Source organism: Pituophis catenifer, unplaced genomic scaffold (genome assembly GCF_029215685.1).
Source record: "Pituophis catenifer annectens isolate HBS135680 unplaced genomic scaffold, rPitCat1.0.hap2 SCAF_1, whole genome shotgun sequence".
Lineage (NCBI taxonomy): Eukaryota > Metazoa > Chordata > Lepidosauria > Squamata > Colubridae > Pituophis > Pituophis catenifer.
The window spans coordinates 354,781,312-354,799,296 of NW_027256881.1; the positions used below are offsets into that span (position 1 = coordinate 354,781,312).

Below are 17,985 nucleotides of genomic sequence, written 5' to 3' on the forward strand. Positions count from 1 at the left end.
GGGGCCCGGCCCCTTCCTCTCAGGGAGGGCAGGAAACGTGTAGGGAAGCTGGGAAGGCTGCAGATCAACAGGAAAAGCCTGCCGCCATCCATCAGGGCCAGGACGAAGCCAAGAACCAGGTTGCTCCAGGGAGAGAAGACAGAAAGAGAAAGAATGGAAGAGGTAGGTGAGAATTTGGAGGGAGGGGGGATCCCATGGGAAAAATCTCTGGTCCAGTTTGAGGGTTTCTGAATCTCCATCGGGAGCTCCAGAACCACCGGATAAGCAGTCCTTTCTCACGTGAAATGCTCTAATTTCCTGCTTTGGGGGCAGCTGGGGTGGACTAGTTGATCTCTGAGGGACCCTGGCAACCAACCAGAGGCATAGCAATAAGAGCTGCAACTTCCTGGCTTCCTTGCCTGGCGAAGCTGCCCTGGGCTTGCGAGGGAGTCACTGGACGGAGGCTGCCCCTGGCATCCCCAAGAATGACCGCCTCAGTCTGGAAGCCGGGAACGGAGGGACAAACAAGTCATTGTTCTTGGGGAAAACACAGGAACACACACACACACCCAAATTCCTGGCTTCCAATGTTTAATTGGGGGAAGCAACTCCGGGCTTCCTGCCCCATCCAAGGTGGGTCTGCAGCCCTCAGCCGAAGCAGAGAGCAGAGTCCAGGGCCAAGCTGTGGCACAGTGGCCCTTTGGGCTCCCTTCCGGGGCCTTTCCGAGCCCTGCCTGGGGTGTCTTGCAGGGGGCAAAGGAGGACTGGGAGATTAGGCGGTTTAATCCATCATTCCTCGACTTTTGATAGCTTTAAAATGGGTGGACTTCAACTCCCAGAATTCCCCAGCCAGCATGAATTCTGGGAGTTGAAGTCCAGAGACAACTTAAAGGTGCCACGACTGAAAAAAATGCTGGTGCAATCTACCTGTGAGGCGATAGCTCAGGGGTGGTGAGCTATGGCCCTTTATGACCTGTGGACTTCAGCTCCCAGAATTCCTGACCCAGGGCTGGCTCAGGAATTCTGGGAGATGAAATCCGCAGATCTTAAAGGGGCCACAGTTCCCCAGCCCTGCTATAGTGGTTCAAATGCTCTAATGAGAAAATGTGATTTAAACTCATACACACACAAACATATAGAAAATTTCATTTGGCAGGAGAAGCAGGGACAGAACAGAAGGCCCGATACCTCGGTCACTGCTTTAGGAAAAGGAAGGAAATTCACCCCGTAAGTTCAAATTGAATTGGACTTCCACTTTCTATGGCAACACCTGAGCCAAAAAGCCTTTTGCTACGTAACAATTGTCTGAATTCAGCCGTAGAATTCCCTGGTTGAAAAGGTAGACAGGTAGTTCTTCATTTACAACCACAATTGAACCCAAAATTTCCATTGCTAAGCAAGACAGTTTGGTAAGCTTTGCCCCATTCTATGATCTTTCTTGCCACTGTTGTTAAGTGAATCACTGCAGCTGATAAGTGAGTAACACGGTTGTTAAGTGAATCTGGCTTCCCCCATTGACTTTGTTCATCAGAAGGTTGCATAAGAGAATCCCATGATCCAGGCCAGGGATACGGCAACCGTCGTAAGTATGAGTCAGTTGCCAAACATCCTAATTTTGATCAGGTGGCCACGGGAATGCTGCTACGGTTGTAAATGTGGAGTAAGGTTATAATTCCCTCTGTTCAGTGCTGATGTAACTTCCAACAGTCATTATATGAATGGCTGTAAGTCGAGGTCTACCTGTACCCAGGACTTAGGAAAAATGCCCACCAAACTTTTAGGACAAAGAGCAGAAGGTGGAAGAAAAACACTTGCAGAAATGGGAATCTTAGGAAAGGGGGCACTGAAAAACATACATTCCAGGAGAAATTGGAAACGGTGGGTAGATTTTCACACAGGACTCTAAGCAGCCCTGAGCAAAGCATGGCAGCAGCAGATTTGTCATCCTAAGACCTAAGGCTTTTGTTGTTGTTGTTAGTTGCGAAGTCGTGCCCGACCCATCACGACCCCATGGACCACGTTCCTTCCTGCCCTCTACCATCCCCCGGAGTCCATTTAAGCTCACGCCGACTGCTTCAGTGACTCCATCCAGCCACCTCCTTCTCTGTTGTCCCCTTCTTCTTCTTTTGCCCTCCATCGTTCCCAGCATGAGGCTCTTCTCCAGGGAGTCCTTCCTTCTCATTAGGTGGCCAAAGTTTTTCAGTTTCCTCTTCAGGATCTGGCCTTCTAAAGAGCAGTCAGGGTTGGTCTTCTCTAGGACTGACCGGTTGGATGGCCTTGCAGTCCAAGGGACCCGCAGGAGTCTTCTCCAGCACCAGAGTTCAAAGGCCTCCATTCTTTGGCGCTCAGCCTTCCTTATGGTCCAACTTTCACAGCCCTACATTGCAACTGGGAAAACCATCGCCTTGACTATACGCATTTTTGTTGGCAGGGTGATGTCTCTGCTTTTTAGAATGCTGTCTAGATTTGCCATAGCTTTCCTCCCCAGGAGCAAGCGTCTTTTAATTTCTTGGCTGCAGTCCCCATCTGCGATGATCTTGGAGCCCAGGAAAATAAAATCGGTCACTCCCTCCATTTCTTCCCCATCTATTTGCCAGAAACCTAAACCTTTGGTGCCTATTAAATGCATTTTATTCGTTTATTTGGAAAATTTATATAAATGTCCCTCTTTCAAATGAACTCTGGGCAATTAACAGCAAAACCCAGACAGAAAAATAAAACAATAAAAATAAAATAAAATAATATAGTATAATATAATATAATGTAATAAATATAATATAGTATATAATAAATATGCTATGCTATAATATAATGTAATGTAATATAATATATAATATAATATAATATAATATAATATAATATAATATAATATAATATAATATAATAATATAAATATAATAATATAATATAATATAATATAATATAATATAATATAATATAATATAATATAATATAATAATATAAATATAATATAATAATATAATATAATATAATAATATAATATAATATAATATAATATAATATAATATAATATAATATAATATAAATATAATATAAATATAATATACTGTAATCCTGCAAATTAAAGCAATCATAATGCAACCAGGCCGGCCCAGTGAATGCACCTTGGCTCCTTGCGGTGTGGGGTTCTCGGGGGGTGGCTGATGCTCCTCCTTCTCTTAGGGGCCGCAGGGGGAGCTGGGCCCACCTGGCCAGGAGGACTCCGGTGAAGAGGCCGCCCTGCACTACGAGGAGAGCATCACCCGCCTGCTGGTCACCATCGTCCGGCTGCAGGGGAAGATGGAGCGGCTGCAGCAGGACAGAGCCAGGTACATCCCTCCCCCCTCCCCCACTCCCTCCTCCCCCTGCGCCCACTTGCCTGGATGGTCTGGATGGCCCAAGGAGTCCCCCGGTGGTCCTTCCCTTTCCTCTAGCCCCACCCCCACCCAAGGACTCAGAAGAACTACCAGAAAAAAGCAGGAGGGTCCCTTTGTGAAGATTTGCGCCCCTCTGCAGTTCAGTGATTTTCTTCACCCCGATGCAAGATGGAGATTATTACTGTAGTCCTCGACTTACGACCACAACTGAGCTCAAGATTTTTGTCACTAAGCGAGACAGTTGTTAAGCGCATTTTGTCCCATTTTATGACCTTTCTCGCCACAGCTGTTAATCCATGAAGATGTTAAGTGAATCATTCGGTCATTAAACAAATCTGACCTCCCCCATTGACTTTCCTTGCCAGAGGTTGGCCACCAATGGCAATCAGGGACCCCAGGACACCCCCACTGTCACCAGTACATGCCAGTTGCCAAGCAGCCGACCTTTGATCACGGGACGTGGGAAAAAACGGTCATTCACTTTTTCAGCCCGGTTATAATTCAGACGGTCACTAAAGAGAAGGTCGTCAGTCGAAGGCTACCTGCGCACGATTTCCAAGTGGTGCAGGGCAGCCTCCTGCATGCTTTAAATCTGGGATAGGAGACCACCGAGAGACACCAGGGCTGAATATAATAGGAAAAAAGAGTTGGAAGGGATCTCGGAGGTCTTCTAGTCCAACCCCCTGCTTAGATGAACTCCAAAGACCTCTCCAAGGATGGAGATGATCTCCAGGAGCTGAGTCTGGACTCCAGATGGCACCTCCTTTCCCACCCACCCCTCTCCTCCCCAGTCTTTCCCCTCCCCCCCCCCCGGCCCAAGCCCAAGCCCAGCTCCTTCACCCAGCCTTCTTCTGCCCTGTAGGGAGGAGGAGGAGGACTTCTTTTCCGATTTGGGCTCCGAGTCCACCGCCAGCCTCCCCCGATGCCCGTCCCTCTTTGCCAGGCGTACCAGGAGCCCCCCTCCCCCGCCTCCAGCCCGTCCGGAAGAAGGTAAGACCCCAGCGGGGGCTCAGATTTTGTTGAGTAGAGCAGCTCTCTGGGTGGGAAATCTTGAATCAGGAGCCAGGAAGAAAATGCCTCCATTGCTGCCTCTGCTGGCCGGCCTCTTTTCGGAAGGAGCCTCCGACTCGGACTTCAGGTCAAACCGGTCTGGCCAATTGAGCCCTTGGAGAGGACAACGCCCCCGCCTCCTTTGGAGAGATCCTAGAACAAGAGGACCCTGGAGGTCTTCTAGTCCATCCCCCAGATTGGTCCCCTCCTGCCTTTTCCCACGCCTGCCCTTCCAAATGTGTTCCCAGGAGGAGAGAATTCCCTCTGCAGCCTAAAGGGAGGGGTGGGTCCTCTCTCCCGTCCCTCTTCCAGTGTCCTCCCGGTCTCCTCCCCACCTCGCACCCAGGGCCTTGGCCTCCAGGGCTTGACCCCTGGAATTGGCTGACCTGGACTGGGCTCTTTTCTCTCCCAGGGAAGGCCGACCTGTTCCTTGAAGTCCACAAGGCCGTCACCTCTCTGGAGAACGTCCTCCTGTCCTACCGGAACCGCCTTCCCAGCGTGGAAGCCGAGCTGCAGGGATGTGCCCAGCTGGCCCAGGTGCCCAGGGGGTGGGAGGGATGGGGGCGAGCGGCTGAACCCCCCCACACACACACACACCCCTGAACGGGGGCTCCGTCCCTGGAGGTTTTCAGGAAGAGACTGGACAGCCACTTGTCTGAAATGGTCTAGTAGGGTCTCCTGCTCGCGCAGGGGGTTGGACTAGAGGACCTCCAAGGCCCCTTCCAACTCTGGTATTCTGTGTTTCCAGCCAGGGAGTAAGTAGCCAGGAAGTGGAGCGTGTCTTCTTGCCTACTTTTTAACAAGTGTAATTTCCACAGAATAATTATTATTGTATATTAAAATTATACAATTAACAGAATTTTTAACGGAAACAAATAAGTTTAACAGAGAGGTTCTTTTAAAGAGGGAGCAAAATTGAGCGTGATGCTTCTGCCCCTTTGTTTCCTCCGAGGTCCCACCTGGCTGCCCCTGGCCTCCTTTGGCCTTGGGGTGGGCTCCCGGGTGGGGGCAGAGGAGGGGCTCTGGGGGACGTCCTGCCAAGGCCGCCCGACTGCTTGCCTCCTGCCAGGGTATGGAAGCCAGGCTGGTGGCGATCCAGAGGGACGGCTCGGGGAGGCCCCCCCAGGAGGCTGAGGGCCCCCCCTGCGAGAGGATGACCGCCCTCTACAAGGAGAGGAACGCCGCCCTCCGAGCCGAGCTGGAGGCCAAGCAGGAGCTCCTCAGCCGGTCCAAGGCCTCCATGGCAGCCCACCAGCAGGAGCGGAAGAAGCTGCAGAGGAAGGCAAGTGGCTCTTAGGTAGAGTCCGTAAGAAATGCTTTGCTATTAGTAGGGGAAAAAATTAGAGAGAGCAACACTACTTGAAGATACCAGTCTGGCTTTCGAGGATGGAAGCACTTATACATCCAAATATTATTAATATGGGAAATATTGTTAGATACAAAGATATCTGGTCAGATAAGGGGGGACTTAAAATGAAATGTGAATTGGAAAAGCAGGGGATTGATATGATATGAAAAGGATGGTAAACTTTATGGTTTTTATATGGAACAGAGAATTGGATAAGATATTGACAGGAAAGAAAAGAGAACGATAAAAAAAATTGTAGAGTTACTTATTGAGTGTTAAATTAGAAGAAGAACAAGTCAAAGGAACTATGATGGGCAAAAAACTTCGGTCACACAATAGAGCTAGATAAACGGCAGCAACTATGGGATAGGAATTACAAATTAACATTGTCAACTGCATACAAGGAAAACTTATATAAGATGTTTTACACTTAGCAACAGAAAGACTGGCCAAAATGTTTAAAGATAAATCAACTAAATGTTGGAAATGCCAACAGACACCGGGATCGTATTATCATATGTGGTGGACATGTGGGAAAGCAAAAAGATATTGGGCAAAAATTTGCATGTGGCTGGAGAAGATGTCGCAACAACATATTGATTTAAAATCGGAATTGTTCCTGTTGGGGAATTTATAGTAAAGAAACTATATATTTGATTATTCCTGTAATAACCGCAGTTAGAATTGTATTTGCACAAAACTGGAAAAGCGAAGAGATCCCTATAGATGAAAATGTGATTAAGAAAATATTAGAATGTGCAGAAATGAACAGATTAACACTTGCAATTCAAGAAAAGGAAGAATCAGATTATTATAATACATGGGAGTTATTTTATCAATGGTTGAGCAATGTATTGTAAAAATAGATAAGTAAAGAAGAGAAATGTTAGGTTTATGTTATTTTATCAGTATTATTAGTATTAATATAAGAATGAATGTAAGAAATGAATATGGTGGTAGGTTTCATTCTTAAGACACAAAGAATTCTATACTCAGATGACACACCGTTTAATGTAAGATGGAATGTTTGTATTAAAAAAAAAAAAAAAATTATATATATACAAAAAAGGGAAGGGAAGGGGGGACAGAGGGGCTCTTGCTGTGCAGTCGAGTGAAGAACCGCTCAGCCCCCTTGCCAGGTGCTCAGATCAGGGACGGGGGGGGGGGGCGGGGAGGTCCAGGAAAGTCCAGAGGATCCCCGTCCCCCCGTCCTCCACTTCTGTCAGGCATCGCCCCCCCCCCCCCGTTCACATCTGGATCTTCTCCCCTCTGCCTGCATGATGACACCAACCCAGGGCTGCTTCCTTTGCTGTTTGCCCTCCTGGGCAGTAAGTGTGCCACCCAGCCTGTGGGCACTCTTCCCACGACTGGCGCAGGCCAAACATTTGCCCCCTTTTGTGAACGGGCTTCTCTGGCACCCAGAGGGTATGGCTGCCCTTTGCAGCAGCCAGTTGCCCACTTTCAGCTGCTGCTGCCCACCAGATCCAGCAGGGGGAGCCAGAGGTCTTGATGGCCCTGAGCCTGGTATTGGGCAGGCGTTGGGCAGGGGGCGTTGGGGGGCTCTGCTAGTGGTTTTGGGATGGGGTGCCTGGTTTAACCTGGGGATCGGGAAGAGGGAAGGAAGAAAAAAAGGAAAGAGAGAGGGAGGGAGGGACGAGGAAAGAAAGAAAGAGAGAGAGAAGGAAAGAAAGAAGGAAAAGAAAGAACGAAAGAAAGAAGGAAAAGAAAGAAAGAAAAAGAGCAGGGAGGGAGAAAGGGAGGCATCAAACCCACCAAAGCTCAAAGCTTGCTGAAAGCTGTCAATCACAGGCCCGGTGGCATCTCATGCCAGGGAAGGAGGCAGCAACTGAGAAGCCCCCACCCCTCTGTGGGGAAGGGTCTTTTCTGTCCCATCAGAAATTAGGGGGAGCAGCCGCCCCTCAAACAGCCCCACTCAGGGTACCAATAACTCAGTTCCTGCTCCTGCTCTTTCCACCTTTTGAGGCCTGTGGGAAATTCCTTTTGGGGGGGGGGTGTTTCTCGGTTTGCCTGACCCTCCTTGCCCCCCTCTCTCCATCCAGGTGCAGGAGCTGCAGGAGAGCCTGTCCAGGGTGGAGACCTGCTCTGGAGGAGCCCCCAGCCCCCTCAGGGAAGGAGCCCAGGTGCTGCAGGGGAGACACTTCCAGGGGTGGGGGGTGGGGGGTGGGAGGGATTCAGCCCCAGATCAGAGGAAAGGGGGAGGGGGAAGAGGGTTCAGCCAAATGAAGCTAAGCTTCAACTCTTGGGTGGGGGGGATTTGCTGTATTTTTGACGTTCCCCTTCCCTTGCAGGACTCGCCCTCAGGGGTTGCTCAGAACAGCCTCCATCCTCCCTGGGGGGCTACCAGCATGCAGCCTGCCCCCACCCTTCCAGCCTCGCCCCCCGCAGAGATCCAGGACAGCCTGGAGCAGCTGCACAGGTAGGGGTCCCTGATGCCCCCCTCCCTCGCTTGGCCACGAGCAGCCTGCTCTTGGGGGGTGGCAGTTGAAAATGGGGAGATCCCTCAGCATGCCCCTGCCCCCAATTTCTGTAAGACTCTCATCAAGGGGTCCTGTGCAGGGAGACCCTGCTTGACCGATTCATCCTGGGGAAGGGGTTGTAACAGTGTCCCATGACCCCCCCCAGCCTGATTTGGGGGATGACCTAAGGAGCAGAGGGGCCCTGCGAAGACCTTTGAGGGGCCCCAAGCCTCTGGATTGCCCCCCTCCCCCACCTCAGTTCTCTGGAAGGGGAGGCCTTTGGGGAGGGGGCTTCCTCACCCCCTCAGAGCTGGGCCTTTTCTCGAGGTGGGGGCTCTTTGGGGAGTTGGGGTCCACTCCTCTTGCAGCTGCATAGGTTTTATTGAACCTCATTACGGCCACTTATGGAATGGACTCACTGCCCTGGGTGGAGCAGCTGCCCCCTGGGCACACCTGGGTTACACGCCGTAGCAGCAGCCCTCCCCTGACCGGGCCCCTCTCCCCCGCCTAGGCGCCTGGAGGGGCTGCGGGGGCTGAACCAGCTGCTCTCGGGGGCCCTGCAGGAGTCCAAGACGGACGCGGAGCAACTGAGCCTCCTGCTCGGATGCCAGGAGTCCCACCAGACCGGGCTGGCCCTGGCCCTCCACGGCAGGTGAGCCCCGGCTTAATGACTAGCACAGCCTATGGCCATAACTCTGGGCTCAGTTGTGGTCGTAAATTGAGAACTGCCTGTATTCCAACGGGACCTCCAGGCTGCCCCCTGAATCTGTGTTCCTCCTTTCATAACATTATTTGTCTTTAGGGGTCTCTGGAAGGGGGGGGGGCTATTAAAAATAAATAAACAGCAACACAGAAGAAAAGGTCCTGGGGACCCAGGAAAAATGGGGGGGGAGAAAGGGGCTCTAGCCCCCTGGGTGCAAGGGGGAGCCGCCCCTCTTCTCGGCTTTAGCTGCGTTGCAGAGAGAGAGTCTTATCTGGGCAACGTGGGGTGAATTGGGGGGCTGGAGATTGGCAGCCAAGGTTGGCCTGTGGGGCGGGTGGGGGGGGGAACTGACACTCCCCATCTAGCCTGCCTAGCCTACCTCGCAGGGCTGCTGGGAGGGAAGAGCAGGACGCCGACCCTTCATCCAGTTGGACTCGGTCTTTGCTCTGTTGGGTCTCTGAGTCTGAGTGGACCTAAACCTCGCTCTGGCGTGGCCCCTGTTGCCCCTTCCCCTCTTGACCTCCCCCCTCCCAGCGAACGCTGCCTGGAGGCCTACGAGACCCTCTTGGCGCTGACGGCTGCGGAGCAGAAGCCGAGCCCAGAGACAGGAGGAGAGGCACCCCGGGCAGGTGAGGCCCCAAAACTGGGGGACCGTCTTTCTCCTCCCCCCTATAGACATGGCTGGCTGGGCCCCTCCAGCCTCTTCCTCCCCTGGCCCCAAAGGGGGATGGTGGGCACTGTGGGGCAGGGCACAGGGGGACCCCGTGAAGCTTTGGTTGCCACACTGTAAGAAAGACGTGGAGCCTCTGAAGAGAGTGCAGGGAAGAGCAAGCGAGAGGATGAGGGGGCTGCAGGCTAAAGCCTAGGAAGAACGGCTGAAGGAATCGGGGATGTCCAGTCTAATGAAGAGGAGGGGGGCATGACAGCAGCCTTCCAGTATTTGAGGGGCTGCCCCAAAGAAGAGGGAGAGTCAAGCTGTCCTCCAGAGCACCTGAAGGCAGGAGGAGAAGCCACGGGGGGGGGGGGGGGAAACTCGTCAAGGAGAGAAGCAACCTGGAACTAAGGAGAAGCTTCCTGACAGAGTCAATAACCAGTGGAACTGCTTGCCTCGAGAAAATGTGGGTGCTCCAACAGTGGAGATTTTCCAGAGGAGACTGGACGGCCGTTTGAAAGGGCTGGTAGAAAGCTCCCTGCTTGAGCAGAGGAGTTAACAGAATAATAGAGCTGGAAGGGACCCTGAAGGTCATCTACTCCAACCCCCTGCCCAAGCAGGAGACCCTACACCATTTCTGACTGATGGCAGTCCAGAAAACAGCTTGGCCCCCTCCCTCCTCTCTGCAGCAGCCCCTCAAAATATTGGAAGGCCGCTCTCGTGTCTCCCCTGGTCCTTCTCTCCCCTAGACTGGACCTCCCCGATTCCTGCAATTGTTCTTTGTATGTTTTAGCCTCCAGTTGGACTAGAAGACCTCTAAGGTCCCTTCTGATTCTGTCACTCTGTTTATTTTATGTCGTTTATGTGTGCTGTTGTGATTGAGCAATTAGTCGATGGAACCGTTTGCATCCTGGCTTTCCATCACTTTTGAGGTTTTGAAAAATAAGCCGGACAACCAATTGACCAGGATGGCGTAAAGCTCTTGCCTTGCGCAGGGGTTGGACTAGATGACCTCTGAGGTATCTTCCAGCCCTAGGACTCCATGACGTCTCCCTCTCTGGCCTTTCCTGGTAGGGGCATCCAAGGACCCCAACCCTGCCCTGGAGAAAGCTTCCTGGATTTTGCAAGCCTGCAGCAGGGCCGACGGGAGCTCCTGGGACCAAGAGGGGGTCCCGGACAGGTATTGAGGGGCCGGGAGGGCCGGGATTTGGGGGCTGGGCCATCCATCGCAGGAGGAGGGCTGGGAGGAAGACCCAGAGAGGAAGGGGCGCTCTGAGTCCAAAGCGTCCCTGGAAGAACCTGGCTAGTCTTAAGAGAGGGACTTTCTCCATCCATCTGGGGGGCCGGAGGCAAAGCTGGCTGGGGAATTCTGGGAGTCGAAGTCCACCGGCCTCAAAGTTTCCGAAATCCGCTTTCCTTCCAGTTCCCTGCAACCGACGGGCTCCGAGGCAGAAGCCAAGCAGAGGCTGCGGGAGAGCATCGGGCACCTGCGGGCTGAGCAGAGTTCCCTGAAGCTGCCCGCCCACCCTCCGCCTCCGGGCTTGGTCGCCGTGGCCGCCAGGCTCAGCGCGGGCATTGCGGCCAAGGCCACGGAGGGACGGAGGGCCCTGCAGGAGGCGCTTCCTGGCTCGGCCGCACCACCCCGGATGGAGAAGGGGCAGCTGCTGCGGGAGTTGCACACGGCCCGGGTGAGCCTGCGAGGAAGGGGCCGGGGGGGGGGTGGGGGGGTGGAGAAAGAGAGGTTAGCACTGGCCTTGGGGTTTGTGAGCAAGCGAGAGCGAAACGTGGCAGTGCAGAGCGCTCCCGCCGGCCAGCCAGAGATCGACCTTTACCCGTCCTCCTCCATTCCGTGCAGATTTCGCTTCTGTTTCTCATCTGAGCTGTTTTCTTCGGGGGGGGGGTTCTTCCCTGGGGTCCCCCCCCTTTTCTTTTATACCTCTGCAAAACCTGGGCTGGCCAAATGCTCCTGGTCCTCCACTTACGATCACACCTGAGCCCAGAATTTATGTTGCTAAGTGAGAAATTTGTTAAGTGAGTTTTGCCCTGTTTTTCTCACCATCGTTGTTAAGCGAATCACTGCAGTTCTCAAATTAGTCACAGGGTCTCCTCCCCCCCTTTGACGTTGCTGGTCAGGAGGTCACAAAACGGGATCACGTGACCCCGGGGACACTGCAACCGTCATAAATGTGAGTCAGTTGTCAAGCATCTGACCTTAAATCAGCTGACCTTGGGGGGGGGAGATGCTGCAGTGGTCATTAAGTGTGAAAAAGGCTCCTAAGTCCCTTTTTTCAACCTTCAAACAGTCACTAAGTGAACCGACGTAAGTCGAGGACTGCCTGTATTATGACGGCTGCAGCATCCTGGGGCCACGTGGTCACCATTTGCAACCTTCCCAGCCAGCTTCGGACTAGCAGAGTTGATGGGGAGGCTGGATTCGGTTAATGACCATGTATTCACTTAACAGCTGCAGTGATTAACTTAACGACCCTGGCAAAAAATGGTCATAAAATTGACCAACCACTTGCTTAGCAAAGGAAATTCTGCTCCCAATGGTGGTCACAAGTCAAGCAAATCATTTGAATATATTGAACGGACCCAGGCTGCACCCTCCGACTCCCCTCTGCTCCCCCCAAGCAGCCATTTGGTTTTTGTGGGGTGGGGGGTCTGCCCTTAAACTGAAGGGGTTTGGTCCCTGGGGCTGATGAGCCTGGGGGAGCCCAGAGAATAGAATAGAATAGAGTAGAATAGAAGAGGAACAGGAACAGAGGCAAAGAGAAGAGGAAGAGGAAGAGGAAGAAGAACAGAAGAGAACCTTGGAGGTCTGCTGAAGCAAGAGACCTCCCCTCTTCTGCGCCCCCAAAACACCTGGGGGGGGCTGTCCCTAGGCCCCCTGCTCTCCCTCCACCTGTCTCCCTTCTGCCCCCCCTCAGGAGGCCTTGGCTGACCTGGGCACCAGGCTGCACCTCACTGCCAAGGCCAAGCAGGGGCTGGCGCTCTGGACCCAGACGCTCCCCGCCCAGGAGGCTGCCTGCCTGCTGGTGATCCAGACCCTCCAGGGGGAGCAGCGAGACCTCCGGGGAGAGCCAGACCCCTCCTCAGAAAGCAGCAGCAGCAGCAGCGAAGAGGAAGACTCCGGGGTAAAAGCCTCCCGCAAAAACCTTTCTCCCCACCCCAGACCCTCCCCTTCCCCCCTTCCTCTGCTCTCCCAGGAACCTCAGGAAGCGCCAAGGGTTGCCTCGGACCCCTCCCCCCCCTTTGAGATGCCCCATTTCGTACCCACAAGAGCCGGGTGTGCTGGGGAGGGTTTCCAGTTGTGTAGGGAAGGACGGCCAGCCCACCTCCGGCGATTGGCCCAAAGTGGCCTAAGGACTGGTCTAAGAAAGAGAAGGACCAGGGGTGAATAGAATAGAGTAACAGAGTTGGAAGGGACCTTGGAGGTCTTCTAGTCCAACCCCCTTTTCAGGCTGGAAACCCTACGCCACTTCAGACAAAGGGTTCTCCGGTCTCTTCTTCAAAACTTCTGGAGGCAAGCAGTTCCCCTGGTTAATTGTTCTAACTCAGAACAATTAGGAAATTTCCCCTGACTTCCAAGTTGCTTCTCACCAGCACCTTCCAATATTTGAGGGGCTGCCACAGAGAAGAGGGGGGGGGGGTCAAGCTATTATCCAAGGCACCACAAGGCAGGAGAAGAAGCAACGGGTGGGGCTTGCAAAGGAGAGATCCAGCAGGGGGAATTTCCTAACCGTGAGAAAAAATAGTGAATACGTTGCCTCCAGAAGTGGTTGGGTGATCCATCACTGGAGGCTTTCAAGAAGAGACTGGACACCCACCTGCCCGGAATAGCAGTGGGACTCAGACGTATATCCACCCATAAGTGCATCATAGGATTCTTTGAGTGGTTACCAAATGTTAACCTCTTGCCCCCAAAAATCTGGCTCCTCATTTTACCGGCCTCGGAAGGACGGAAGGCTGAGTCAACCTGGAGCTGCTCAGGATCGAACTGCTGGCAGTGGGCAGAATTAGCCTGCAAATCCGCATTCTGACCACTGCGCCACTGACGGCTTTCCCAAGGTGGCACCTCTCTTAAAAGTGACCGTCAGCACCTCGAATTGGACCCGGAAGCAAATTGGCAGCCATGCAACTCCCGCAAGAGAGGGACCCGTGTGCAAATCTAGACTTGCCCAAAGCGTGCAGGCTGCCGCATTTGGAACCGATTGAAGCTCCCGGATACCTTCCAAGGGCAGCCCCCCCTCCTCCGTAGAGCACATTCCAGTAGTCAAGGCGGGAGATGACTTAGGGGAAGGGGGCTCCTTGGTCCAGGAGAAACCATCACTTAACGCACAACCCACCCCCAAATGCTTCCGTCCTGAGCAAGGAGTTCAGCTGCTTTCTCCTCTGCCAAGGCTCAGGCCTGGGCGCCCAACAGCCTTCCCCAGAGGACCCTTCCGGCTGAGCCCAAGAACGCGGAGGGAAGCCTGGCCCGGAGGGAGCCGGAAGCCCTGAGGCTCCGAGTCCTGGAGACTTCGGCTCGGTAAGGTTCCCTTTGCAGCGAGGCGGGTGGCAAACAAATGTTAAAAATAAATAAAATTAAAATAAAATAATAAAATAAAATAAAATAAAATAAAATAAAATAAAATAAAATAATAAAATAAAATAAAATAAAATAAAATAAAATAAAATAATAAAATAAAATAAAATAATAAAATAAAATAAAATAAAATAAAATAAAATAAAATAAAATAAAATAAAATAAATAAAATAGAGAACCAGCACTTGGGCTGCCATGAGCTGGATCTGCTCCACTGGCATCATGTAGGGCTCCAAGAAAAAGGGAAAATTCCCTGGTGTGTGTGTGAATTGTTGGGTTGTGAGAGAACCCTCCCTCCCTCCCCCCCCCCACTTCTCTCTCTGCCAAGGCACATTAAATTGCTTAGATTATTTTTTAACTGTGAAAAAAAATCCCGGGGATTTGAAGAGCCGAGTGCAAAGCTCTGGCCCAGCAGAGGTTCAGGCTGAGAGCACAATTGGCAGCGTTGATCTCTAAAGCCCAGGTAAGTCCTATCCAGTCCCACCAGGGCCAGCTTCGCTCTGGGCCCTTAGCCAGAGAAAGAAGCTCTGGTTCTCCATCCTCCTCCTCCTCCTCCTCGCCTGAGCTCCTATGCTGGAAATCTTAGCCTGGATATTCAGATGGAATCTCTCCATTTCCACCTCGGTTTTTGGAGATGAAAACGTTAAATCTTCATCCCACAGCTGGCACACGGTACTTAACGTGGGTCCTTGGCTTATGACCACAATTCACAACAGAAGTTTGTGTTTCTAAGCAAGGTGGCTGTTGAGCACCCGAGTTTGCAAACTTTTTTTGCCACGGTCATTAAGGGAATTGCTGCAGTTGTTAAGTGAATCATGCGGTCGTTAAGCGAACCTGGCTTCCCCCCTTTGACTTGGCATCTTAGAAGCCCGCTGGGTAGGGCGCAGATGGAGATCATGTGACCTGGGGACTCTGCAACTGTCATAAATAGGAGACGGTTGCCCAGTTTCCGAATTTTGATCCCGTGACCGTGGGGATGCTACCATGGTCGTAAGTGTGAAAAATGGTCACAAGTCACGTTATTCAGTGTCGTCGTAACTTTGAACAGTCACTAAGTAAATGGTGGTAAGTCGAGGTCCCCGCAGGGGGTGAGTCTTCGTTTCCTGCCTTCCATCTGCTTTTTTGGGACGGGTGGAAAGGAATGCCACCCTCCCACCCCCACCCCACCCGTATGAGAGCAGGGTTCCCTCTCGCGGCCCCCATCATCCCCTCCTGGGCGGCATGCAGGCTGCCAATGAAAGTCGGGTTTGCTGATCCTGGGGGGAGGTTGAGCTCCCTCATCCCCACCTTGACCTCCTCTGGCTCTTTGCAGGATCCAGGCACTGAAGGAACGTCTGGAGGGTCTTTGGGTTGACCTGGAGGAGAAGAGCCAGGACTACAGGGCCCATGAGGCACAAGACATGGAGCTCATGCAGGACTTCTTCCAGGCCCATAGGTAAGTGAGGGGAGGGGCTCCCCCTTTTCCCTGGTGGCCCCTCGGCCTCTGAACCCTCCAAGGGGTCTTAGAAACTTTCTCCATAAACTGATGAGGTGTGGCATTAAGATTAAACCCACCATGGACAGCAGCAGTCTACCAGCATGGAGTGGCCAGGAGGAAAACAGAAGCTAGGCTGTCCCAGCCTCCTGCGGTCCCTTCCCCGCCCAGATGTGTTGGGTTAAAACTCCCATCTCCCTCAGCCAGCACATCTGGGGAAGACCTATCCTGCTGTCTCTGGATCCCACCGGTCCTTCCCTGGGCAAGGGGTTCCCCTGGCTACTCTGGGCTCCCCTTCTCAGCCCCCCCTTCACCCCTCTCTCCTCCTCGCAGCGCCCTGCTCCTCACCTACCAGAAGGCCCGTCACAAGCAGGAGAGCCAGGTGGGGCAGCTGGAGACCCAGATGGGGCTGATGGCCAGGCGCCAGGCCAAGCAGCGCCAGGCGCTCCTGCAAACCCTCCGGCAGCTGCAGGACCAAGTGCCCGCAGGGGCTCCGACCGGCCTCCCCCAGGCCCCTGCGCCAGATGAGAGCACCCGGGACCCACCCAGAAATTTGGAAATCCCGTCCATTTTATGGAGCAGAAAGTGAGGCTTTCTGGACACACACAAACACATCTACTGACCAGCAAAGGGGGGGGGCAAGGACCATTCCCCCCTGAAGGCCTGTCAGCCTTGCCAGGTAGAGCAGGCAGGGATCAGGACCGCATGAGCGTAAATGGTAAAGCTGTTTGCAGGCCTGAAAGTACAAAGCTCCCACTGCCCTTTTAACAGGCTGAGAGGTTTTTTTCTGTTTTTTTTTAATTTGATTTATATGCCGCCCTTCTCCGGAGACTCAGAGCGGCTTACAATGCGTTAAGCAATAGCCTGGGCGAAATAGGTTGGGCGAAACCCTCCTCTGCTCCTCTCTGAAAGCCCTGGCAGCCCCTGGTCAGAACGCAGGATTGCAGGCTAATTCTGCCCACTGCCAGCAGTTCGATCCTGACTGGCTCAAGGTTGACTCAGCCTTCCATCCTTCCGAGGTCGGTAAAATGAGGAGCCAGATAGTTGTGGGCTGACTCAGAAGACGCTGTAAAGCACTACGAAGCTGTATATAAGTCTAAGTGCTATTGCTACTCCTTCCTTCCTTCCTTCCTTCCTTCCTTCCTTACAATGCATCATTGCAGACTAACTCTGCTCACTGCCAGCAGTTCGATCTTAACTGGCTCAAAGTTGACTCAGCCTTCCATCCTTCCGAGGTCGGTAAAATGAGGAGCCAGATAGTTGTGGGCTGACTCAGAAGACGCTGTAAAGCACTACGAAGCTGTATATAAGTCTAAGCGCTGTTGCTATTGCCTGTTATGCAGCTGTGGGCTACGCTGGCTCTTATCTGTCCGTTCCCTTGGCAGCCTCCCTTCGCCCAGTCCCCCACCATGACATCACACAGGTGTGGGTTCCCTGCCTTCTTCCCCTTCTTTCTGGACCAGAGGCACTGGGGCTTTGCAAAGGGGAGGGAGGGAGCGGATCGTTCTTTGTGGCTCCCGGATCCCGCAGGCTCTTTTCACCGACATGGTGAGAAGCAACTTTGGATGTGCAGACATCTCTGTTGGCATCCCTTTTCTGGAAGCCTTTGCAGGTTCAGGATTTTCTCAGAAGCTCTCAGGGACACGAAGGTTTTTCTTAACCTGCTGAGAATTAATTAATCCGTCCCACAATTTACCCCCATCTGCACCACCAGCCTCCATCCTCCCGCTTCCTTCACTCCACCAGCCTCACCCCTCATCCCAAGGCTCCCTTTGATTTTCTGCTGGAAGTCATTCTAGCTAATAGGGTGGGGGGTGGGTTCTCTTTTTTAAGCAGCTCTTTTAATTTCTGTATTTTTAAATTAAAAAATTAATTATGAAAGAGGGTTTATTTTTAATGATGGTGTTTATCATTAAGGAGGAGAAGGGGGAGGGGGAGAAAGGAAAGGAGGAAGGAGGAGGAGGAGGAGAAGAAGAAGAAGAAGAGGAGGATGAGGAGGAGGAGGAGGAGGAGGTAGAAAAAACATGAAGTGGTTCATTTTTGAGATCAACATCAGCAAAACTGGGCTTGCTCTATAAGGTCTCCAACCTTGGTTGAGGGGGTTGGTCTAAAAGACCTCCAAGGTCCCTAGGAGTCTGAAACTGCAAAAAAAAATGAGGGTGAGGAAGATGATGTATCCTGGACGCCGAAAATATCCAGATAACTGCACAGGATGTTGTCAAGAAGAAAGCCGGGAAATGCAGAGCAATCCTGATGGCAACGTTCAAACAAAGTGATTTTAGAAATGAGTGCAAGGGGTCAAGCGAGGAGGCCGCCCCTCCCTCCTCCCAGCGGCTG

General features: G+C 52.5%; 1 protein-coding gene across 1 annotated transcript; it reads left to right on the forward strand.

The window, feature by feature from the left end:
• The first annotated feature begins 112 nt into the window (after positions 1-112).
• USHBP1 (USH1 protein network component harmonin binding protein 1) lies at positions 113-16,608 on the forward strand. Its single transcript, XM_070931953.1, has 15 exons — positions 113-162; positions 3,163-3,308; positions 4,219-4,346; positions 4,819-4,943; positions 5,476-5,688; positions 7,815-7,895; positions 8,064-8,191; positions 8,743-8,883; positions 9,469-9,563; positions 10,661-10,766; positions 11,010-11,274; positions 12,517-12,723; positions 13,996-14,117; positions 15,487-15,609; positions 15,982-16,608. Exons 1-15 carry the CDS (start codon positions 154-156, stop codon positions 16,235-16,237), a joined length of 2,145 nt encoding a protein of 714 aa, XP_070788054.1. The 5' UTR covers positions 113-153; the 3' UTR covers positions 16,238-16,608.
• The last annotated feature ends 1,377 nt before the right edge of the window (positions 16,609-17,985 follow it).

Excerpts from the sequence above, each read along its gene's own strand:
- USHBP1 (XM_070931953.1), top strand. Across the intron at positions 8,884-9,468 it reads GCCCTGGCCCTCCACGGCAG|CGAACGCTGCCTGGAGGCCT; the intron begins GTGAGCCCCGGC and ends CCCCCCTCCCAG. Across the intron at positions 11,275-12,516 it reads GGGAGTTGCACACGGCCCGG|GAGGCCTTGGCTGACCTGGG; the intron begins GTGAGCCTGCGA and ends GCCCCCCCTCAG.